General features: G+C 37.4%; 1 protein-coding gene across 9 annotated transcripts in view; it reads left to right on the forward strand.

The window, feature by feature from the left end:
• The window catches only part of nek1 (NIMA-related kinase 1), a 33,264-nt gene extending 9,159 nt beyond the window's left edge, over positions 1-24,105 (forward strand). For 5 of the 9 annotated variants that reach the window (XM_058756428.1, XM_058756426.1, XM_058756427.1 and 2 more), the window contains 22 exons: positions 98-178; positions 262-479; positions 598-723; positions 826-928; positions 1,378-1,464; positions 2,068-2,151; positions 2,351-2,428; positions 3,018-3,113; positions 3,219-3,401; positions 3,489-3,554; positions 3,658-3,898; positions 4,532-4,672; positions 5,412-5,573; positions 5,680-5,895; positions 6,053-6,161; positions 9,220-9,296; positions 9,511-9,719; positions 15,532-15,671; positions 15,791-16,131; positions 17,311-17,444; positions 18,229-18,361; positions 22,942-24,105. In XM_058756428.1, coding sequence (XP_058612411.1) covers positions 98-178; positions 262-479; positions 598-723; positions 826-928; positions 1,378-1,464; positions 2,068-2,151; positions 2,351-2,428; positions 3,018-3,113; positions 3,219-3,401; positions 3,489-3,554; positions 3,658-3,898; positions 4,532-4,672; positions 5,412-5,573; positions 5,680-5,895; positions 6,053-6,161; positions 9,220-9,296; positions 9,511-9,719; positions 15,532-15,671; positions 15,791-16,131; positions 17,311-17,444; positions 18,229-18,361; positions 22,942-22,955 — 3,039 coding nt within the window. In that variant the 3' untranslated portion in view covers positions 22,956-24,105. The remainder of the gene's footprint in view (positions 1-97; positions 179-261; positions 480-597; positions 724-825; positions 929-1,377; positions 1,465-2,067; positions 2,152-2,350; positions 2,429-3,017; positions 3,114-3,218; positions 3,402-3,488; positions 3,555-3,657; positions 3,899-4,531; positions 4,673-5,411; positions 5,574-5,679; positions 5,896-6,052; positions 6,162-9,219; positions 9,297-9,510; positions 9,720-15,531; positions 15,672-15,790; positions 16,132-17,310; positions 17,445-18,228; positions 18,362-22,941) is intronic. The other 4 variants (XM_058756430.1, XM_058756429.1, XM_058756433.1 and 1 more) reach the window with 4 other exon arrangements.
• The last annotated feature ends 1,845 nt before the right edge of the window (positions 24,106-25,950 follow it).

The following is a 25,950-nucleotide window of genomic DNA, read 5'->3' on the forward strand; positions in this document are numbered from 1 at the left end:
ACTGATCGGTGCCCTTCTGCAAATGGTTATTTACAATAAATTGATGTTGGTTTCATTTGTTTATATTAAAACTTTAACTTGGATCTTTTTATTTTAGCTGAACCGGATAAACCGGGCTCGGGAGCAGGGCTGGAGACATGTGCTCAGTTCCAGTGGAGGTAGCAGTCCTGAGCGAAAGGTACAATAGTCTTCCTTGTAGATTAGTCAATAAAGGCTGCTAATATTGTTAAGGTTTCTCATTCGGTGCATATTTTTGCATAGTTTTATGGAGGTGGTGGTGGCGGCATTGGAGCACCACATTCCCCTGGAATAGGCCCATCCCCTGTGCCTGGCCCCACCCCTACTCCTGCTCCTGTTCCTGCTTTAGCTCCAAGCAGAGCTCCATTTGACCATGTCCACCCAGCGGCTGAAAAACCATCCAAGCCTACACCTAAAGATGGTGCTGGGGAAGGAGCCAAGTCTTCAGGAGACAATGGCAGGTGAATAAGATGGAGGAGAAAGAAACTGTGCCAAGTGTTTTTGTATTCCTGTATTTTTTTTTTTTTTTTTTTTTTAAATAATTTTTTATTTAATGTGCATACGTCATTATCATTAAAGCACTGCTGCAGACTCAGGGTTGCTGAATGGTCATGCCTGCATGCCTGTTAAGGATGCTGTCAAGAAAGAACCACGTAAAGCAAGTCTCCAAAACGAGCAGATTTCAAAGAACGACTATGCCAATAGGTCAGGTGGCTATGTGTTTTCATCAGTAATGTTTGGCAGATATTCAGTCTGTCGGTCTGTCAAGCAGAGCTAAGATCACCTCTTTTATCTCTCTGTCTCTAGGTTTCGAGGTCAGCTGGCAGCAGAGAGGGCTAAGCAGGTGGAAGAGTTTCTACAGCGGAAAAGAGAAGCCATGCTGAATAAAGTCCGTGCGGAAGGACAGCTGGTACGAGTTTTTTTTACCTCGGCCTCTTCTGGTTAAATGAATGTTCTGGTTTCAGTACACACTTTATCTACAATGTTTCTGGCATAAAGTAAATTTCCACAGAAAATTATTTTCACTATAGGTTTTAAGGTCAACGTGATATGAAAAAAACACCCTATCTATCTTATTGTGAACTATTAATCCATGCAAATGTTAATTAATATGTCATAACTTGATTTTCTGGTAAAATGATAGACTTCTCTCTGGTGACGTATGCTGGACATCTCCAATTATTTACTCCGCTTAAACCCTTCCCCTTTCTTACAATCAAACCCAAGCTCACATTCAGATCTGTCTTCATTCAGTTAACGGCTGATGTATAGAAATAAGGTGTTGAAGTCAGTGATTGAATTGATAATACATTTAATTATGTGGCTTTTGTAATATCGGATTAACCAATGGGTGAATAGGGGGCCCGGCAAAACCTGGCCGCCATCTTTGCAAGCTGGACAAACTCCTCCCGATGCAGGAGACCCCAAGTCAACAAAGAGGAGGAGGTAGGAGTCCTGTCTTGGACCAAACAACACTCCTCAATCCATCAAGTCACTTAAACCCTTCATTGTTCGGTTCCTTATTTTAAGTTGTAAATGCCCACCTGATGTTGCTGCATCTGCTCACCAGCGCCATCTGATGTCCAGTGCCTGCACAGTGCATGTTTGTTGAATGTGGCTGTGAAATACACTGAAAATGTTCTTGTTCATTATTTAATTTAATCCGATACCACATTCTGGCAAAATTCCCCAATGCTGTTTTTATCTTTTTTTGTGTGTGTGTGTGTGTGGATGTTATTCTGCTTCAACACCCATTGTTTTGGGTCCCTCATCATTTTTTTTCTATTTTTGAAGAGTATTCAGTGTATCTTCAGGATCCCAGCTGAAGACTAACTGCTGCTTTTTATGGTCCTCATCAATAAATGGCTTTGATTCTGCTGTAACTTTAAGTTTGCTGTTCCCACAATACAGTGTAAATGTTTAATGCTGTTTTTCTTTTCCAATGTATTTCACCAATTATATGTGTCTTGCCCCTGTTCTTATGTTTGTCGAAAGGAGACAATAAGAAGAGAACAAAGAGAGATAATATGTGAACTGTGTTTTTCTCAGGAGTACTTGGCGAGATTACGACAGATCCGACTACAGAACTTTAATGAACGCCAGCAGATTAAAGCTCGCCTCAGAGGAGAGAAGGTATATTCACCCACGTATAGGCCCATTTGACTTTTTTTTTTTCAACTGTAGATTTATTGTTGATTAATGTTGTCAGCTATATCATTATACATATTTTAATGTTTACTATTATTTATTCACATCAGTTGCAGTGCTTTTACACATCATTAAATATATTTTTAAATGTGTTAATTTGTTATATTTGCACCGTCTATCTCAGTATGACAGTGATGGCTCAGACAGTCTGGAGTCATGTGAAGAGGCAGTACTCAGGAGGAAGAAGATTGAGGCTTTAAAGGTTTCGCATTTTAATATATATAATAATTTTCTTTTTTTTAAAAGAAAATATCAGCATAATAATTTGAATTGAAAATGTAATTATATGCACTACCATTCAAATGTTTGGGGTTGGTAGGTTTTTTTTTTTTTTTTTATGTTTTTAACAGAAGTCTCTTATGCTACCCAAGGCTGCATTAGTTTGATCAGAAATACAGTAACAACCTTAATATCGTAAAATATTTCTACAATTTTAAATAACTGTTTTCTATTTCAATATATTTTAAAATTCCTCTAATGGCAGAGATGAATTTTCAGCAGCCATTACTTTAGTCTTCAGTGTCACATGATACATCGGAAAACATTCTGATATGCTGATTTGGTGCTCAAGAAACATTTCTTATTATAATCAATGTTGAAATCAGTTGTGTTGCTTAATATTTTTGTGGAAACCATGATACTTTTTTTTTTTTTTTTTTTTCAGGATTCTTAGATGATTCTTAAATGGTCTAAAATGTATAAAAGTATAAATGTCTTAGCATCAGAATGGAAAAGCAACCAGACTGTTATTTGAGTAAAACAATTATCAAGAATGTGTGCTTTTATGTTAGGCCCAGTCAAAGGCTCGTGCTGCTGTAATTAAAGAACAGCTGGAAAAGAAGAGAAGAGAAGCATATGAGAGAGAGAAGAAAGCATGGGAGGATCATGTATGTCATCTTTCTTAACCAAACTTCTCGTCTTACCTCGTTTCTCCCCATCCATCTCATGTATTTTATTGTACCTTTTGTTTTGTCTTATCTTTTGTGATAAAGCAGCTTGTTGCACGAGGAGTTAAGGTTGCTGTTGGAGCTGTGGGCGGAGCTCCACCTCCTGCAGCCCCTGCCGCTCAGCCATCTGACTCCACCCCTCAAGAAGATGCTTCCAAAGCCACACCCTCCTCTAGACCCACCACTCCAGCCATCTCCATGACTGCTGCTCTGAAGGATGTGGGCGCGGTTAGTCACGCATCACACTGATTAAATCACCTTTGCTGTATTTGCTTAAATGGCCATGCAATGCTTATGTATTTTCTTTTTTGGTAGATTTCATCAGGACCGAGTTCTCCTATGAAAGAGGACTCCCTTAAAGCAGAAACATCAGGTGTACAGGTGGGAAATGCATATTTGGATGTGTGAAATACCATTAATATAAGAGAGCAGTTTATTGAACAATTTGTCACTGTATTGAGAGATGTTTTTTTTTTTTTTTTAGAGTGACAAGAAGGAGATTCTTCGCAGACTTAATCAGAAGGTCCAGACCACTGAGGAAGATGCTGTGAAAGATGCCACACCTTGCAGCATTGCACCATGCCCAACTCCTCAACAGATCCAGCCTTCCATCGCAGAAGAAAGACCATCTACAGCTGGTGATAGGAGGAAATGGGAAGCTGTAGCTCCACCCATATTGCCTGTAGCCGAACAAACTCTGGAGGAGACCTGTGCAACTCTGGCAGGTATAAACACAACAATCTCATCAATATGTTGTTATTATTATTGCTGTAAAACCACGTGTGACTAGATATCCTATAAAGAAATTTATTTAAAGTCAAACCTGAGACTTGCGTCTCCGATTCCTTTACATAATTAAACGGGCTGCTGATTTGCTTATCAACAAAATAGGATAACTGCAAGTGTAAAATGCTCAGAATTTTTTATTCATTATACAAATGTTTTGAATTTGTTTTATGTACAAATATATCAACACAAATTAATTTTAGGCTGACTAGTATTTTTTACTTTGAAATATGCAGCGATTACATTTAAATATTTTGAATTTTAATAAGCACATTAGGCCGTATCACAATTCCTGTTTTTCCACCCTCAAATGTAAGACCTCTTGCATTGTTAATTAAGGCTTTGTTAATATACCAATTAAGACATTGAATGATCTTTAATTTGATAAAACTATTTATGAAGTTTAAATTACTAAAGACCAGTCAGATCAGAACAGACTTAGTTTTATTAGCTTTTTTGTGTGTGTTTTGTAGGTCAGTAATAAAAGATACAATTCATATCTTTTAGATATTCATGTCATATTAGTACTATACACATTATCTCTTTGTTTCCCCTCTCTTGTCCTATCTCAGTGTTTCAGGTGGCATCTCCTGAGATGAATGCTCCCTCTGATGGAGACAGGAAGAAGTGGCAGACTGATGGTGCCCCTCTTCTGTCTGTGGCTCAGCAAACTCTGGAAGAAACTAGCCTTACAACAGCAGGTCAGCTAACAGGTAAATGTCCTCATCCTGAGTTTTTGCAACTGATTCAACACTTTTTATTTTATCAAATTGATAGTTTGTGTTTGATAAAACACATAACACTTGTGGAAAAACAAATGGTGGAGGTTGTCGTCTTAGCCAACTAAGAAAATGTGCTCTGCAGCACTGGTTGCATAGACTCACAGATACCAGCCTGACAAGTGACCAAGTTTCTTGTAGCACATTTGCAAGACTCTAATGAGAAGTGATTGTGCCAACAAGAATCAAAAGATCGCAGCTGTGAAAAGCACACACCATCAGCTCTCATTACATCAGCATCACATATAGTGCGTTCAGCTATGAAGGCAACATTTAGGTGAGCTACAGTGAGAAATTGATGGCTACAGCAGGCTGAGGTGCACATTTGGTCATAATTTGACCTTTACTTTTATTCTGCATCTAGTCAACTAGCAAAAACAGTCAATTAATCATACACATCCTTATTACTTCCAGAGTGGAAAGATTATGTATTAGAGAGTGTTTTGTTTTGTTTTGTAACCATGGATAGTGTGTTGTTACATGCACTGGGACTCCAGCCGCTCTATAGCAACTGGATTAATAACAAACATGGCATTAGGTTATTTGCTAGATCTCTAGTATTCTGTGCCCGGAGAGCATAATCATATTGTTTCCATTGTATATATTAAAATGGGTGGCTTATTTATGTGCAGTAACATCATTTTTTTTATTTTTTTAAAACTTGGTGAAACAGCAGGTGAAGTCATTTGCATGGGTGATTGGCAAGGGGAGGAGCTAAGGAAGGCTTGGGGGCGGAGTCCAGACTCAGAGGTTCTGAAGGTGTTGGAAGAGGCAGAGCTCCAGCCCTTTACTCAGAAACTAGATCCCGCCAGCACCTGTGACCGCACACTGACTGGTGAGTCTTTGATCAGAGTGTTTTTCATCTGTGTGATGTGTTCAGTCTTACTGACAATAGCTTCCTGTTAATCCTGAGTTTCTATTTGTGTTTTTTTTCCCCCCAGAAAGCCTTAATCTTATTGAAGAGTCTTTAGATGTCACTCATGAAACCGAACAAGTGCCTCTTCCTCAGCCATGCCAGCCTGCCATTGGCCTTGCCAAACAAGAAGTGACATGTCAGGAGACAGAGCCAATCACAGCAGAGGTTAAAAGTCAGGAACTAATCCCACAAACAACAGAAGAGATACAAAAGACTCCATCTGGAGAAAGTGAGATAGAGGGTGAGAATAGTGTTACACTGAAAATGAATGCATTATTCTTAGCGAGATACCTTATTATTCAAGAAGATTTTTTTTTATTATTCAAAAATACAGTTGATCGGTATTGAGACCTTTTGCATTTGTTATTGTTTGTATCAAACATTTTCTGTCCATCCAGTGGTGGATGATATGGAATCAGTAGTTCTAGATGAAGCCTCTCAGCAAACCTCAAAGCCGCCCCCAGCAGAAGTAATGCAAGCATGGACAAATGACACTCCAGTGTCTCCGTAAGCATTTTATTAATTTCTTTCACAGAATTTGACAACTGGTAGCGTCATTTTGGCATTAATATCTGCATCACTGTTAAAATTAATACAGATCAAACCTGTGAAAGGTTTTATTTGCAGTGTTATTGCAATTTTAGTATATAGCTAATCTATATATCTATCTCCATAATGTTGAATTTTATTTATAATTTTTTTTCAAATCAAATTACCATTAAAAGTACTACATTTTAAATATTTATGTATTATAATTTAAACAGAAAGTTCACCTAAACAGCCTTATACAAGTTGAAATATTTGAAGAATCATGTACTAATAAAAACATCTAAGAATGCATTTATTTTTTTTTATTCTCCAATACTGAAAGCAGAACCGACAAGGGAGTTTTTGATATGTGTTGTGACTCAGCTCTTGCAAATTACCTTTTTTGTTCGGTAATCTCACTTTACATACGTTTTTCTTTAATATTAATTTGCCTAACTATCGATCTGACCCTGTAGACACCATAATCCCACTCTCTCTCCCGCTTTCTGTTTGTTTGTTTTAGGGATGCACCGATACCGATACTGGTATCGGTATCGGGCCCGATACTGAGCTCCTGTACTCGTACTCGTTAAAATGCCAAGCGATACCCGATACCAAATGCCGATACCTCACAGCATGTGATAAGTGTCATATTCAAACAAAGAAACAGGACAACATGCAGCAGAATGGAGTTATTAGAGATTAAGGATGTCTACGAAGCAGATGTATGCAATGAATAATGTTAAACATTCAGTATTAATGCCTTCATAGCTGATGTGCGCGAGCTGAAAAGCAAAGCGCTGAGTGGATTGAGCGGGCGCAGATGCGCGAGCTTGTCGAGTGAATATACTTTTCTCACAGACATCACTGGAACGTTTGTAGTTCGGTCGGATATGTCAAAAACAAGTAAGCAAAACAATGCACAAGTTACTTAACGGTAGGGAGGGAGGGAGGGAGGGAGAGAGCGTGCGCGCACTTCTGTGATCTTTGTTGATGTTTGCTCACATAGCATATATCACTTGGATTAAAACTGAATTGTAAATATAAGACAATTTATTGGGTCATTCACTATAAAATAAATAATTTATTTTCAACCTTGAGCATACACGACTTTCTGGCGAAAGTGAAACTAGCAGCCTGTGTGAAATGCGCTAGGCTGTACTGTCCCTCTCATTCTGCACCAGTACAAATACGTGCGCGCGTTGTGCATGTTTTGCTTGTTTCGTGAGTGTTTCTGCATTAGAAAGAAAAGCAAAGAAAAACGCGATTTCTATTTCTGAAAATATCACAGTTAGGAGATTTATAACGAGTGGTTCCCTGCATTATTACAGCAAAACGCTTGATTTTAGCAGCTCTAATGCAATTGAATTAAAGATGATGTACCATAGAGCAAAAAAAAAAAAATGAACAGTGAGAGTAACGAAAACTTGTAAAATACATTTTAATGTGCATAATTAAGTGTGAAAATAACCAAAGGATATACAGTCAAACCAAAAATTATTCAGAGACCAAATATAATTTTTGATATTTTTTACTAGTGGGTGCAGGACACTATAGTTCATTTGTGAGGATAGCAAAATAAAGTAAACTGTGACACATTATATCCAAAAATTCTTCATACAGTGGACTACCAATAAAATTGATACAATTTTGGAACCAAAAATTATTCAGACCAAGTCTGGAAAAAAAACTGAAGTTCAGGTTTGCATGAACCTGGTTGACAGCATGCCCATGAGACTACAGGCTGTCATTAAGGCTAAGGGTTGCCTGACAAAGTATTGATAGTTGTGTAAATATTGTCATACTAACAGCTGTCTGAATAATTTTGGTTGATTGTATTCCATCACATACCTTTCTATCAAAGTTATCTGATATTATCGAGCTGAATTTGTTCTGACACAGTTTAACTCTAGTTTATGGTAGTAAAATATGACAAGAACTCATAGCGAATAAACTGTGATAATGTGAGAAATGTTGAAGGTGTCCGAATAAATTTTGGTTTGACTGTATCTATTTGATAAATTAAGTTAACCAACTAACATTATACATACTCTTTTGGTTTCTGTACCCAATATTTAAAAAATTTACAAATGCAATGAAAATATCGGTATCGGTACTCTGTATCGACAAGAACCAAAAATAAAAGTATCGGTATCGGGCGAGTACTGGAAAAAGTGGTATCGTTGCATCCCTAGTTTGTTTGTTTGTTTTTTTTTGATGGTGGGTGTTTACACAGTTGGCTAGAGCAGTGCTGATTGGGGAGAAGGGAGGTGCACTCACTCAATTGGTTAGTAAGACTGTCACTCAAGGCTGGCAGTCATGCATTTGCTCTGGAACAGAGTCATATAGCGTCCACATCACAGGCTTTGCGATTAGCAAATCGCGATTTGCAGTCTGATTTTGATTAATTGCTCAGACCTAGTCACTGTCACAGAACAGTTGTTGAATGACAAGAATTATGTAACCGTTGGCTTGCATCATTTTGTCTTCTAAAGAAAGAGTAACCTCACACAGGTTTAGAACGTTCACTACCATTCAAAAGTTTGGGGTTGGTAGGATTTTTTTACTTTTTCTTTTATGGTCACAAAGTGTTTTTTCTTATTTAATAAATGGTGTAATGGTAATAATGTGAAATTTGTTCCTATATTATTTTTCAAATGAAATTTTTAGCAGCCATTACTTTAGTCTTCGGTGTCACATGATCTTTCAGAAATTATTCCAATATGCTGATTTGGTGCTCAAGAAACATTTCTTAGTATTATCAGTGTTGAAAACAGTTGTCTGTGTAATATTTTTACAGAATCAGTGATACATTTTTTTTCAGTATTCTTTAATAAATAGAGAGTTCAAAAGAACAGCATTTATGTGATATCTTTTGTAACATTATAAATGTCTTTACTGTATTTTTTTGATCAATTTAATTAATACTGAAATATTGATATCTTCAACAACAACAAAAAAACTCATCTTACAGTAGTGGACATAATGAATTTTCAGTGAATTATCCCTTTAATCATTGTTTTAATTTTTATTTTAGGCCAGCAGAGGGCAGAGTAATACAAGCAGAGGGCACAGAGATAATCCAAAGAGAAGAGAAACACCCTGAACCTGCAGGTAGTCTCAAATGCAATACTAAGACACCTTATCTCCCTCTCACACAAGCATGTCTCATTATGCACCATTTCAAAGCGCTCCAGTATCCCCTTTGAAATTAATTTACTTTCTAACGATGTTAATCCTCAGAAATGTAAGAATGCCAGTTTGAATGAATCTCCACCGTCAAAAACAAAAAACAAATGAAGGTTTTGTTGGCCTCTTCTTTTTTCAGTAGAGGAGTCTTTGTTTGTGAAGCTAAGCAGTAGTCCAGCTCACAGGCGAACAGTAGCATTGGCCATCCTGTCTGCTCAGTCCTCATTGGAAGACTCTTCCTCCATCGCCTCTCGTTCCCGCTCTGTCTCTCCACTGCGTTCCCAAAGGCATGGTGATGCACTTCTCATTGGCCTCTCCACTGGCCTCTTTGACACAAACAACCCAAGGGTGAGCACTAGAACCTCACTGTAACACGTGTGAGTCTATATTTGTTTTCTTTCTTTCGCTTTTTAGTTCAGACTGTGAATCAATGACACTAAACTCTGGCCAGATCTTCAAATGCTGAAGGCAGTAATAGACTACATGACTTTTAGAATCTGAACAACTGAAAAGATCTAGGCGTCATACACACACTTGCCAACTTTGTAATTGCTGTCACACAGAAACATGGACTTTGTTGCTAGGTAAGACTTGACAAATGTAAACAATAGCCGCTTTTCCACCGAAATTACCTGGAACAATTTGTCCCAGGAACTTTTTTCCCCCCAGAACTGTTGCTGTCTGCATTTCCATCGCGGTCTAAAGTACCGAGAAGATTAGGCTAATGGTCTGGTTGACATAAGTCTGCGCACATTTCTCAATACCAAGTACGCAAATTACGGACTTGCATCCTCGGTAGTTTGGACTTGCAAGTTCGACTCAGGAGTGTGGTCTCCCGCAGACGGGATGACGCAAGTCCTGTAATTCTGCAAACAACAGCGTACTTGATAATGTCAGTCAGCTCACCTTGGCTACTGCAATTTTCGTCACTGTATTTACAATAAGACGAAATATAATATAAAAAAAACACTGCCTCTTTTCGTTTTCATTTAAACATATTAATAAATAAATAGAATAAAGACCAAAGATTACCTGTTATATTTACCCAAAACAAATTACATTGTAAGTTTAACCACTACAGAGACATCGGAGCCAGCGGTAAATGTCAGAAGGACTGGCCAAGTTGAGGCTGCTCTCATCGGGAAACATGAGCACTGAGCGCCCGCTGATCGCGTGGACCTCACGTCTCCGAAATTGGCAAAGCACATTTTCAAATAGGCGCTGTCTTTATAAATATACCGCAGATTTGAGTTTTAAACAACTACATTCTCGCCTGAAATACTTTTAAAACTACATTTCATGACACAATAGCAGTAATATTTAAAAAATTATGGCAATATATGGTGGTTGAAATACAATGCTGCGTGAACGCAACCAGTCAGCATGTTCGGCGCCCAAGTCCCACCCCCGAAAGTTCCGGACCTTTGAAAAAGTACTACCTCGTGAGCAGGGACTTTCTGAGGGGCAAATTTTTACCCAGAACTTTATTTAGATCCTGGTTCCTGTGAAGTACCGGCCCAAAGTCTCTAGTTCCTGGGGAAAGTTCCTGCGGTGGAAACGGGGCTAATATGTGTTGTAATATCAGCTCAAATAACTTGTCTGATATCCTATGAAACCGGATAGAATCATAGCAACAAAAAAAAATCTAAGTTTGTGCCCATCAAACACAGTGTGATTTTTTTTTTTTTTTTTTTTGTGAAATCTGTCAACTTAAACTGTCCAAAATTTACAACTAGGGTCAAACTGGGGAAAACATCACATTTCAATCGGAAAAATCTTATTGTTGTGTAGGGTATTCCAGCCTTAACTACTGCAGAAATGTAGATGAGACACTGTGTGAAAGAGTTAACAGAAGCACAGATTTCTAGAGGTAATGTACATTTACAAAAGGGAGTGTAGTTACAAGGGTGCAGATCCAGTGACTCTTCTGTGCACAAGCTTCTGTGCCTTGAACTTGATGAGGGCAGCAACTGGCAGCCAGTGGAGTGAGACAAAAAGGGGCGTAATGTCCGCTCTCTTGGGTTCATTGAAGACCAGACGTGCCGCTGCATTCTGGATCATTTGGAGAGTTTTGATTGCACACGCAGGAAGGCCAGCTAAAAGCATTACAATCCAGTCTAGAAATGATCTGCCAGAACAAGGAGTGGTGTAGCATGCTCAAATATTAAGGGTCTGATTTGCTTGATCTTTAAGAGCTTGGACTTTAAGAAGTGGGCATTGATGACCAAATGAACTTCACGAACACTATCGCAAATAGTATTCCCAGGTTCCTGGCTAGGAAGACAAGGAGTTAAGTTAAAGTTGGTGTTCTTTCATCCGGGCTGAAATGTCTGTTGGGCAGGCCGAAATCTGTGCTGATGTTGTCTCATAAAGAGGAGGGGGTAGAGAACCGAACCCTGAGGTACCCCGATAGCTGACATGACCCTTCTCCCCTCCTTGTGAAGTAGGACTGAAACTAGCAAAGTACAGTTCCTGTGATTCCCTGGATTGAGAGACAGTAAGGTTTTGTGGTTATCAGTGTTGAATCCTGCAGATAAGTCCTGCCAAATGAAGATGGATGATCTCCCACCAGCCACAGGATTTCAGTGACAGATAGCAAGTCTGTGAATATCAGCTCTTAAAACCTGACCGATTACTGTCTAGCAAGTTGTTCTGTGAGAGGAAAGAAGGAATCTGAAGAGGAGAATAGAGACCTGAGGGTTACCTCAGCCTTTTTTTGATGTGTTATGCTAGTGGGAATAGGTTCATGGGGGCAGGTTGTAGGATGGTTCAAGAAAGTTAGGAGACCTTAGCCTGGAGAGTGGAGCATTGTGGGTGGGTGGTGGTTGTTCATGAATGTGTGGTGTAAAGAACTGACTGACTTTACCTAAGAAAAAAAATGTGATTAAGTAATTAGCCATATAAATCTCACAGCTTGGTGTAACATCAGAAATACCAGAAGATAAACTACAAAGGCCTGTAATGATCTTTAGTTCTTCTTAAGTTAGAACTATGTATTTTTAGTGTTATTGAAGTATTATTTATATACATATGTTATTTATTAATATTTGCTTCTATATTTATGTTTTGAGACATAAGTTTAATTTTAGTTTAGTTTTTGGTAATTTAATGTGCTTTTGGATTTATTTATTTTTTCTCCCAGTTATTTTTTTTCAGTTTTAGTACTTTAACTCAAACTTATTTCAGTGAATTAACAAAGTAGTATTTCTTCAATGTTTTTTTTCTAATATCTGTTGGTCAAGTTTTTCATCTAATGCTCATATTTTTATATCAGTTTTTCTAATATAGTTAAATTTATATTAGTTTTTTAGTTAATTTCGTTTTTTTTTGTTTTATAGTTATAATTTTAGTTTACAAAAACAACACTGTGAAGAAATCCAGGTGTGTGTGTTTGTCTTAATCGAAAGATATAAGACTATTACAAAGCATAGTAATGGAGGACCCCGCTGCTGCCATTAATCACACTGATTACACTACAAGGCAAGAGAGGAAGAGAGTACTAAAAAGAACAAGAGAAAGACTACGAGGAAGAAAGAGATGGCACTATAGCAGGAGAAACAGATGGCAGCCTTCGGTAATGTGAAGCACTTAGCATAGAATGATAGAGGAGCTTAGATTTGTACATCTCATAGAATTTTTTGTTTGGGGTGATTTGTTTTCCACAGACTGAAATTTGTGTTTGTGTGCACATAATGGTATGTGCATACGGGGATAGGCATATGCACGAGTGTGGATGTGCCTCAGGCCATTGCTGTGCTGGAAGGACTGCTGAATGTGTGTGTGTGTGTTTGAGCTCCTGAGTGGAGCGTTATTAATGCGATTCTTCCACATCCTTGATGTGCCAGTAAACCAAAGAACTTTGCGCTGGCCTGTGTACTTTTTCACCCACCCCACAGGCGCACATACACAAATACTTTTCTTTGCCCTCACAAAAGCACATTAACATTCACACCCACGCCCACAATTTTGCAAACACGCCCACATATTTGGCCTTTTGGCTTGCTTGCACCCAACCCTCTGGACAACTGGACAGTCAGATCACACACACACTAAATGCCGTCTTTCTCAAGCGCAGGCTGTCAGTCTGTTTAATCTTTTATTTAGCACTCCTTTCCACTGTGCAAGTGTGAGAACACAGTGCGTCTCTACCGATGGCTGTGGTGGAGATGGATGACTGCGCCGATATTAAAGCCCTCCTCTGCTCTGTGGAGACAATTTTAAGTCCATGCTGGGTGTTAAATAGCTAAGTAGTTTTATTCCTGCACACGATTCAGATTGAATAAGTTCGAACTGCAGCTTAGAGATTGTGCTTGTGCATTTCTTGTTCCAATTCCTATTGATTAAAGAGCCATTTTCTATACTTTTATAGTCCAATTAGGTTTCTTTCACCAAAAATAATTGTAAGCTAATTTTATGACAGTTCTCACCTCTCCCTGACCCTTAGAACTAAATATGTATAATAAAAGTGTTACTTTTTTCTGATGTTACAATATTTTCTCCTGTCCTAGCTTAATATGCAAAATCAACAATATGTAAATTGATTTACTAGTGTTAAAGTCAGCGTGAAATGGAAATTCACCCTGTCTATTTTCTATAATGTCAGTCTTCTGGTGAAATAACAGACTTCTCTCTGGTGACATATGTTGGATTTCTCCAATCATTTAATCAGCTTAAACCTCTTCTATTTCTTACAATTGAGTGCAAGCGTGCATTTAGATCTGCCTCCATTCAATCAACCGTGAATTGAACCACATCTCACTAAGTTTCACTTGAAAGAATCTGATGCTAATTCGGTTACATCTTGACTTTTAAAAGTGTTAACACTGGCTGTGTGGCAATATAAAAACATTGCTCTGTTTGAACATCCTGACCAGGCCAAAAGCATTGGTTAAAGCAATATTGCAAGTTTGGGATGGGACTATATGTTTGGAAATCTTGGTAACACTTTATTTTGATGGGTCCACAACATACAACATACTGACTATTAGAAACTTTGCAAGTATATGTCAACTTATTCTACTAACCCTAAACCTACCCTACTGAGAGTTAGTAGACATGCAGTTCCTAATTAATGAGAATTAGTTGACACTTAGTTACAAAGTTACTTATAGTTAGTAGAATGTCTGGTCCCACTTTATATTAGGTGGCCTTAACTACTATGTACTTACATTTAAATTAATCATTTGGTACAATGCACTTATTGTGAACATAGATGTGTTTACATTGTACTTATATTTTTAAAAATACCGATATGTAATTACATCTGTAATTAATTTCTGTAATTACATTTTATAATTACACCGTTGACCCATCCCTTACACCTTAACCCACCCTTAAACCTACCCATATCACCAAACCTGTCCCTAACCTTACCCGTATCCCACCTCAATAGCAGCAAATGTGTTTTGCAATACAATATGAACACAATAAGTACATTGTACTTATTTTTTGATGTAAGTACATAGTAGTTAAGGCCACCTAATATAAAGTGTGACCGAATGTCTAAACTGGACTATCGAAATAAAGTGTAACCGAAATCTTTTTAAAACTATGCACTTCATTTTGCACTTAAGCTTTAATTGTGATGCTTTTTTGCTTCTGTGCCTCTAAGACTTCCATGTAAACACCCTCTTCACTTGTGAGATGAGCTGAAAAACAGTGCTTATTTAAGTTTGCTATCGGGTGTAATATAGTTAGCTCTGCCTCATCCTTCAGTGACAACCTCTTTGCACAGCCTGCATTACATTGTGACAGGTTCACAAAACAATCCACACTGAAATGTGCTGCACAAACTGTGAAGGTCAAACTGAAATAATCAGGGATGTTGTTAAAAATAAACTTCAAATGCTTGTTTCTAACATTAGGATCCTTCTGTCTATGCAGAGACACAGGTGCTACCCCACAGCACAATGTTTGCTGAACTTCCTGCACCTCTAGACAACAAATGGATTATTTTTTTTAATGCGTCCTGTTATTTACATGCTCATGGCTGTGACAACACAACCATGCTTACAGGTTGAGCCATTTTTGCAGTTTACTTTCATAAATAGTCTGAGAAAACTGAGGAGGGAGTTTTGCACTTGAGTATTCAAGTATAGAATTTGCTTCATGAATATTTCTGATCTGTGATGTTTGATATCACTTGTGTGTGATCTATCAGATGCTGAGGACATGCTCCTTGCCAGACCTCAGTAAAGTGTTCAGTGATGCTGCAGAACCTGAAGTTGCAGTCGCTCCTGACAACAACCTGGAGATTGAAGATCTGGAGGATAAAGCAGATGAGCAGTCTGAACCTGAGGAGTAAGACACGCAAAACTTGCATGCATGTGTACCTGCTCTCTCTCTCTCTCTCTCTCTCTCTCACACACACACACACACACACACACACACACATTCACTTATGACTGTATCTCTCTCAGTGTGTATGAGGATGATGATTTGAGGGAGCTCAGAGCATCTATGGAGAGGCTTCTCCAGGAGCAGCGCAGTGATGATGAAGATGATAACGAAGAGGAGGACGATGGTGGTGGATCCAACAGTAGTCCGGCTGATGAAGAGGCAGCTGGTCTTAATGGGATGGCTAGTGCTGGTGTTGACAAATGCAGTCCAGAGGAGGAGTGTTTTAATGGAATGGCTGAGGAAGATGATGTTAGCCATGGTGAAGAAGAGCCAGGAGGGCCAGTTACTAACGGAATGGAGGTTGAGGAGGATGAAGAGCAGAACAGTAGTGAAGGCCAGCTCAATGAGGAGTGGCAGTCTGGTAATGCAATCACAACTGCATCCATAAACAGCTGCAAATACTAAACATATCCACAAACAGAGCACAAAGGCTGAACGCATGCCCAAAAACAGGACAGAACAACTGCTATCTGCATCCTCAAATGCAGCATTATGGCTTACAAGATCCACAAGCATGTCCGTGCACACAGTATAACACAACAGCTAACCTTAAAATCCACAAATACATCCGTAAACACAACGCAACATCTTACTGTATCCTTCAACACAGCACAACAGGTAACCATAACTGCTAACATAGTGCAACAGGCCAATAGCTAATTGTAACCACAGTGAAACAACTAACCTGTTCTGTTAGCACAGTACAACAGCTATCCACATCTGCTAACACAGCGCAAAGCTAAACACATCTGCCATAACAACTGCTAGCACAGCACAGCATCTAACCACATCTGTTAGCACAGCTTAAAAGCTAACCATATCCACTAGCACAACCAAAAAGCTAACTATATTCGTTAGCATAGCTCAGCAGCTAACCACATCCGTTAGCACAGCTCAGCATCTAGCCACATCTGCTAACAGACCACACCAGCTAACTTCATCTGCAAATACACCACAACAGCTTACCGTAATCGTTAACATAGTACAACAGTTAACACCATGTGCTAACTAGGCTAACAACTGCAAGCCACTTGCGTTAACGTAGCGCAACAGCAAACTACAACATAGCTAACAATTTCTATCTGCATCTGCAAGCACAGGTCAACAGCTAACAAACACTTTAAATGCAGCACAATAGCTACTCATGTTTATAAAAACAACAGCTAGCCTCAACTGTGAACACACGTTGACACCATCCACAAACACAAGTAAACAATTACTGACTACATCATCAAGCACAACTCAATGGAACCATAACCTAAATGCAACAAACGAACATCATGTTTAACTTTTGCTAAGCTCTCTAAAAATGAAAACAAATACTGTGTTTATTGAGCTAAAGATATTGTTCTGGCTAATTAAATTTGATGATTGATTGGGTTTGCATGACTACGGTGTGGAATGACATTGGCAAATAACAATTTCAATACTGACATAGGTCAGCGTAGTATTAGCAATATTCCACAACAATACACTCTCACTGTGTGAACTTTGATAGATTGTAGTATGTCTTTATCTCTATGCTTGTGTATGAATGCAGATGACAGCGAGGAAGAGGACAACGAAGACCTAGAGCAACAGGACAGTATCTTCAGTCGTCTGGAGGAGCTGCGGTTCCATCTAGAGCAGGCCATGGGCTTTGAGAACTTCATTCAAGCCTACAACAAGATCAAGGTCGGAGTTCCTCGGTTTTGCATTAAATGTCAACTCTCACCATGTCTCCAGTGAGATTCAGTGGTTTTGTGCCCGGGTGAATGCATTGCGGAAATACTGCATAACTAAGAGGTCTTTAGTGGTCAAACACCACCAATAACAATGCAGCTATGTACTTCTTAGATGAGGACACTCATAAATTTTTAAACACCAAGTTTTGTTTTTAGCCGTCGGCTTCATTCGGGGAATTAGATACAGATGTTATCCTTAACCTTTAAGAATGTTAAATGTGCTGCCTTATGATGCTTTTTATATAGTTTGTCACACTGGAAGTGCAGTAAACTGCTGTGATTTGCTGTAATTTTTGCTGCTGGTTACAAAAAAACCCCTTCAGTTAAGAAACCCTGTAGTGATAATGACTTCACAATTGCTAACTTAAAGGCATAGTTCACCCGAAAATAAAAAATCTTTTATTTACTCACCCTCATGTCATTCCAAACCTGACTTTCTACTGTGGAACACAAAAGTTATTTTGGGTAATATTGGTGACCACAAAGTTTCAAAACCCTTTGACTTTCATGATGTTTTTTTGTCTAGTATCTCTTTCTTTTTTGTCTAATTTTCTGTCAGTCATGTAGGTTTGTAACACCATGAGATGAGTAAATGTTGAAAGAATCTTTTATCTTTGGGTAAATTATCCCTTTTAGAAGGTGGTTGCACCTGGCACTGAACTTTTAATTGGTTTACTTTACTTTATCCAGCATATCCAGATTGCTATTTGTATGAGTTTTGTTTGTTTATTTAGGCTATTCATGAGGATGAAGATGAGAACATTGCAATGGGCTCCAGCATGGTGCAAAGCATTTTGGGAACTGAGCACCAACACTTGTATCCTAAAATCCTCCATTTGGTGATGGCAGATGGAGCTTACCAGGAAGGTAAAGTGTTTACACACACATTCTCACTCTCTGATCCATTCGTGCACCATTTCATCTGATGTTCTTCATACAGTTGCACTGGTTCATTCAGTCAGATATTTGCAGAAATTGAGCAATATAACATGAATGGGTATAAAAGAGAGCAATTATGTCATTCAGTGCAGTGTGAATCAAGCACTTTAAAGAATGCCCTGAAATCACACATACACACACATTCATAGAGTTTTTATTCAGACTTAGCCTGTGTGTGTGTGTGTGTGTGTGTGTGTATCTCACAGAAGTGAGTACACCCCTCACATTTTTGTAAATATTTTATTATATCTTTTCATGTGACAACACTGAAGAAATGACACTTTGCTACAATGTAAAGTAGTGAGTGTACAGCTTGTATAACAGTGTAAATTTGCTGTCCCCTCAAAATAACTCAACACACAGCCATTAATGTCTAAACCGCTGGCCACAAAAGTGAGTACACCCCTAAGTGTCAATATTTTGTGTGGCCACCATTATTTTCCAGCACTGCCTTAACCCTCTTGGGCATGGAGTTCACCAGAGCTTCACAGGTTGCCACTGGAGTCCTCTTCCATGACGACATATCAGAGCTGGTGGATGTTAGAGACCTTGCGCTCCTCCACCTTCCGGTTGAGGATGCCCCACAGATACTCAATAGGGTTTAGGTCTGGAGACATGCTTGGCCAGTCCATCACCTTTACCCTCAGCTTCTTTAGCAAGATTGTGGGGTCGTTATCATGTTGGAATACTGCCCTGCGGCCCAGTCTCCGAAGGGAGGGGATCATGCTCTGCTTCAGTATGTCACAGACACCCCCCCCCGTGCACTGACACGTGCACTCAACTTCTTTGGTCGACCATGGAGAGGCCTGTTCCGAGTGGAACCTGTCCTGTTAAACTGCTGTATGGTCTTGGCCTCCGTGCTGCAGCTCAGTTTCAGGGTCTTGGCAATCTTCTTATAGCCTACGCCATCTTTATGTAGAGCAACAATTCTTTTTTTCAGATCCTCAGAGAGTTCTTTGCCATGAGGTGCCATGTTGAACTTCCAGTGACCAGTATGAGAGAGAGAACACCAAATTTAACACACCTGCTCCCCATTTACACCTGAGACCTTGTAACACTAACGAGTCACGTGACACCGGGGAGAGAAAATGGCTAATTGGGCCCAATTTGGACATTTTCACTTAGTGAAAATAAAAATAAATATTAGTGCTGGGCAATGGTTAATAGCATCCAAAATAAAAGTTTTTGTGTACATAATATATGTGTGTGTGTGAACTGTGTATATTTTATGTGTATATATAAAGATACACATACAGTATGTATTTACAAAATATTTACATGTACTGTATATATTTATATTCATATGTGTTATATATAAATATATTTAATATATAAACAACATTTTTCTTAAATATATACATGCATGTGTGCATTTATATATACATAATAAATATACACAGTACACACACATATTATGTACACAAAACGTTTATTTTGGATGCGATTAATCGTTGCCCAGCACTTGTTTATTCGACTATTTGATTTTTAAAAATCCTTTACTTCATTTTGCTCGCGTCGACTAAACAGCAAAATACCGGAAGTGGCGCATTTCACGGACAAGACTCCATAAAACACATTATTAGACTGTTTCCCAAGGCTGCATGATATATTAAACCCATTAAATAATTAAGCATAATTGTGAATTCACAAACGCTATGATTTAATATATGCGATGCAGTTCTAATACAGTATATGCGCTTTAATTATTTACATGGCATGGGTTAAGTACGTGCGTCACACAGTGGCTCCGTTCACAGTAGTTCCACAGAAACTGTTATCATTTACATGTGTGGAGCGTCTCAAACTCCATCTCTGCATGTTGTGAGTTTGGGTTTATTATAACGGTCAATATTAAACAAGGATTAGATCGCACAGTAATGTGTAAAAAACACTCGTCAGGCCTTTTGGCGCCCCCTGCAGACCTTTGTTGTAATGCGTAATGTACATTAGCTCTATTGTTTATAATACATTATGTATTTTAACAGTTTTGTTCAATGATTTCTTTTTGATACTTTATTTGAACTAATTATTATTGCAGCATTGCTATTATATATGTATTTTAATTAATTTTAAAGGCTATTGTTCACTTGCATTTATTTTTATTACCACAAAATTTTTTAGAAATTATATTTCTAAATTGTTTTTTTCCATTTTAATTTTTCTATACTCTGTTTTAATGGTTAAATTAAAATGTATTAATCAAAAAACCTGTCTAATTAATTGAGTTTTACAGTTTTATCTTTACCAAATTCTGTTTTCCATTTATTTTCTGGATTCCATTTTAAATTTTAATAATCAAAAGCATCTCCAATTAATTGATTTTTAATTTTTCAATTTTTTCAGAAATACTGCACATTTACAGTTTTCTCCTAAATAAATTCTGGTTAATAATATTTCTGGCAAATACTCCTTTAAAAAGTGTTTTTTGATTTATTATTAGTAGGCTATAACACGTGGATATGTTGTCAGTCTTACACTATAATTCTGAACTTGATTTCAGTGATTTTGACTGTGAGATGGACACTTGCTGCTTACACTCTGTTGCACTTTACTTTTGCTTCAAAAAAAGGATTTCATAGAAATTTGGATTTCATTTGGTTTTTCAATTTCAATTTGATTTTTTTTGGTGGGAAATTAATCGTTTAGATTAATCGATAAATTAGTCGATAGATTCATCGAAATAAAAATAGTGGTTAGTGGCAGCCCTTATGTATGCATGCATGTACAGTCGTGGCCAAAAATATTGGCACCCTTGGTAAATATGAACAAAGAAGGCTGTGAAAATTAATCTGCATTGTTGATCCTTTTGATCTTTTATTTAAAAAATTCACAAAAATCTGACCTTTCATTGGATAATAAGAATTTAAAATGGGGGGAAATATTATGAAATGAATGTTTTTCTCGAATACACGTTGGACACAATTATTGGCACCCCTAGAAATTCCTATGAGTAAAATATCTCTGAAGTATATTCCCATTCATATTCACAATTTTGAGCACTCCAGGGTGATTATGAACATGAAATTATCCAGCCATGGCTTAGTATATATATATAGGAGGGAAAACAAAGCCCAAATTCCCTTAATCATCCATCACAATGAGAAAAACGAAGAATATATTTATGATGTGCAGCAAAAGATAATTGAGCTTCACAAATTAGTGAAGTGGCTTTAAGAAAAGAGCTAGATCAGTGAAAATTCCCATTTCCAATATGTATGTATAAATGTGTGTGTGTGTAAATATGTATAATTTATTTTTGTTAATAATAACTGTTTTTTTACAGCAAAATATTGTTTTTGTAACTAATAATAATATACTTGGGTACATTGCAAAAAATAAGTAAAGTAAAATGTATTATGTATAATGTCTTATCTTATCACTTTTATTATTATTATTATTAATAATAATAATAATAATAATAACACCATATACTCATAATATGTCTACCTTCCCCAGCTATTTTTCCAGTTTTTAGTCCCTAGACTTACCAATACAAGCTAATAACAAAAAATTGCCAAAATTATAATAAAATGATTTATGAGATATATATATATTACTTTCATAATATAAAATAAATGTATTTATATATAATTTTATTATTATTGCTTATTATTATTATTATTATTATTATTATTATAGTAATACAACAATGTTTGTCCATCTCTAAAATAGCCTACAGTAAATTATCATAATTTGCGTATAAAATCCCAACTTAGTGCTCCGCGGCCCTAGTACTCCGCGGCCTGCCGATCCTCAAGGAAATATGAATGAAGCACTGTTCAGCCTGAAGAACCTGGAGGTGCTGTCATCAATAGTTTATTTGTAAACAATGACTTCATCTGACTAAAATTACTATGGTTTCTAAACAGATAATAATTAAGATAGGCCTATGATTCTAGAGTTAGCACATAATATTTCTGTAATATGGCCAAATTAAATACAATATCGTACACAAAGGAATGCGCTTGCTTGGGTCTACACCAATAATATTTGCCGTGTTATAAACCAATGGAATTGGGGGTGGGCGGAGTGACATGTGTCGCCCCGCCCCAATCGTTTAGATTGCACTCTGGAGTACTTGCTTTAATGTGTACAGTTCATTCACTAGTCCAAACAGACTTAGTAAGAGTGAAATAGATTAACTGTTCAAACAAGCAGTGCCTGCTCTTGTAGCAGATGTATGTAGCACAAGACATGCTGCGTAAGTCTCTGAGCAGTTCCAGGGCATTTGGGTCAGGTCACATCATTTGGGTTAAGACGCATACATATGTCTGCTTGTGTATGTAGCAGCCTCTGATTGATGAGAGGGTATTTCTGGCATTTACACTGTGTGTTCAAGGCTAACTCCTGATTATGGACTTTAATGTGACCTCTGACATCAGGAATATAGCCTGGAAGTTTTTGTCAGATCTCGGTCTCGTAAGTGAGTTGATTATTCTATAACAGTTCCTCTGTTTCTTTCTCTTCTGCTCTCTCTCTCTCTCTCTCTCTCTCTCTCTGTCTCTCAGATAATGATGAATAGAAGTTATTCATCCATGCCCTTGGCAGCCTTGGACAATCTGCTGGCAGGCTGAAGTGTTCCCATGATGCACTGACAGGCTGAGGAGGTGCATGTGGGGGAAGGGGGGAAGGGGGGTTTGAGAGAGAGGGGGTAAAAAGGGAAATGGGCCACTCAAGCATGGGCAGTTTAAAGTCCACGGTTGACTGTAGTTCTACTTCCATATCCCGAGTCACTGAAGCACTACTTTGTAAATTTTGTGCATATAAATGTGCTGTGGATAATAATATTTAACCAAAGCGTAGCCGAGTGTTAGCAGGCGAGAAATAAGAAGTCTCCGACAGAGATGTACATGTGTGTCCTCCTAGCTGATGACAGACTGTATGTGAAAATGCTGCTCGTGCTTTATTCACAACAGCTGAAGCCATGGAAACTGCTTTTAAAGGCTCTAGACTGGCCAGGGAGGTCTAGTTCAGGGGTCAGAGGTCAATTATCTGCCCAATATCAGGTGCTCACACACAACAGGCAGCGGGTTCTAACCAGCTGTCTACCTCAGACAACAGATCAGTCTAAACGTCTTGTCTAAAAATACCAGTCTTCTCAAATTTTCTGAACCTCTTTTTCTACTTTTTACACATCGTTTACGTAACACGCTCAAATTATTTTGCCTCTTTCAAGATTTCTTACTGGTAAATCTTAAAGCATTATTTCAGGATTTGGCGAAACTGTTATTTAGGAAGTTACTATGCAGATGAATCTGGGTTTTTAACATGATAGTTCACCCAAAATTAATATTTTGTCGTCATTTACCCCCCCCCCTTGATCACAAGAAATTAATGGGGGCCACAGCAACATTGGACCTCATTGACTTTCATTGTGAAGAAAGTGTCATACAGGTTTAGAATTACATGAGGGTGAGTAAATGATGATAGAATTTTCATTCTTGGTGAACTGTCACTATAAGAGCATTTATAAATGCTGTGCATATGCTTTATGCATGTTGTTTGCAGCTGCACCTCCAGTGGGTTGTATTAAATGACCTCTTTGTTTTAGTTGCTGGCAAAATGTGGTATTTTGAAAGTGTACAGAAAATTAAATAATTTGCAAGCATTACTGTTTGTTTGCATGTCAGAATATGTATATCTTTGTACTGAGAAATAAACGTCATTTTTTCAAAGAATTTGTCTGTGTGTGGTTATTTGGCAATGAAACACTCCACTTTGGATGTGAGACAGCTGAGCTAAAATCAGTTGCCAATATCTATTTTCAGCTACCTATATGGATGGGGGGTGTATAACCTGACTGGTCTAGTGAGCTGTCAGTCAGCAACAACCTTGCAGCTGTCAAAAGAATTGGCTGGAAGCATATAGGGGTTTCCCCTTATCACAGAACACCCGTACATTCTCAGACAACCACAAACTATGGTGGGTGGGTGTGTGTGTAAGTTGTGTCTTTGCCAGATATCCTGAGTCATGTAGTTGCAAGCCTCTACAAATTCATTCATGTGTATTTCCACCAAGATAATTGAACATCCACAAAAGATTGTAACTGAATAAAATACTGCTTATTCAGCAAGGACACTTAAAATTGATCAAATATGACAGTAAAGACCTGTATAATGTCACAAAAGATTTTGATTTCAATATATGCTGTTCTTTTCAACTTTCTATTCATCATAGAAACTTGATAACTTCGTATCACAGTTTCCACAAAAATATGAAGCAGCAAAACTATTTTCTACGGAGCCCCTAAAGGGACATTGGCACAAAAAAAAAATGTAAGACTTTAACGTGCGCACGAGAAACTTTTTTGAGCTCAGGCATTACAGTTTCCGGTTGCGTCACTTCTGCCATCTAACAAAGAAGAAAACAAGAGCATGCATGTGCATGAATTAGCCTAATTGAGATCTATTTTGGCCTTCAATACTAAAATATTGTTTCTGTTCTTGCATTCAGACACAGATAAATCATCACTGAACAGCTTTTTCCCTCAGGCTATATTCCACCTGAACAATACATAGCCTAACATCTCAGGACTGTCAATCTGTACATAACTTCTCAAATCTTTTCATCTGTAAAATAGCACATTCATAATTCTTTATATTTTCTCTATATTTTGTACATAACCTCCTAAAACATTTGCACATTCATAATTCTATTTTATCTATATTTTTATTACCGTATAGTTATTATTTTTTAATGCATTGTCTATTCTGTTTATTAGCCTTATGTTTCATGCTATTACCTTAAATTATATGCATGACTGCACTCTCTCTGTACTTTCTCCACTTGATGCTCCTGTCACCAAGATGAATTTCTTGTGTTTTTGTGTGTGTAAACACACTTGACAATAAAGCTATTTCTGATTCTGACATTTAAAACGCATTTTGAGGTCTAGAAGGATTGGTAGCTACAGTATAAAAGCTCAAATTTTAGATTTTGATATGGCAATAGCCTATTGTCCCACATAAAACTTTAAAAGCCAGTCAAATATGTATATAATCGAAAGAGATTATTTATTTTTGATAATTATTACTTCACTTCAGTTTGGTTTTCAATAACTGCTGTTAGTTTAGTTTCATTTTCGTTTTTTATTTCTTTGACTTTTTTTCTTTCTTTCTTTCTTTTATTGATAAATAAATGCCTTTATTTTCGTTAAATACAGTTCATAATACAACATATTTTACCGTTAAAAAATGTATACAATATTTCATTTAAATTGGTTTAACAAGCATTTTAGATTAATTAGCAAATTTTTTAATCACTGACTGCACTTTATATATATATATATGCATTTATTTATCAATAAAAGAAAGAAAGAAAAAGTCAAAGAAATAAAAAACGAAAATGAAACTAAACTAACAGCAGTCATTGAAAACCTAACTGAAGTAAAGTAATAATTATCAAAAATAAATAATCGCTTTCGATTATATACATATTTGACTGGCTTTTAAAGTTTTATGTGGGACAATAGGCTATTGCCATATCGAAATCTAAAATTTGAGCTTTTATACTGTAGC

Source organism: Onychostoma macrolepis, chromosome 20 (genome assembly GCF_012432095.1).
Source record: "Onychostoma macrolepis isolate SWU-2019 chromosome 20, ASM1243209v1, whole genome shotgun sequence".
NCBI lineage: Eukaryota > Metazoa > Chordata > Actinopteri > Cypriniformes > Cyprinidae > Onychostoma > Onychostoma macrolepis.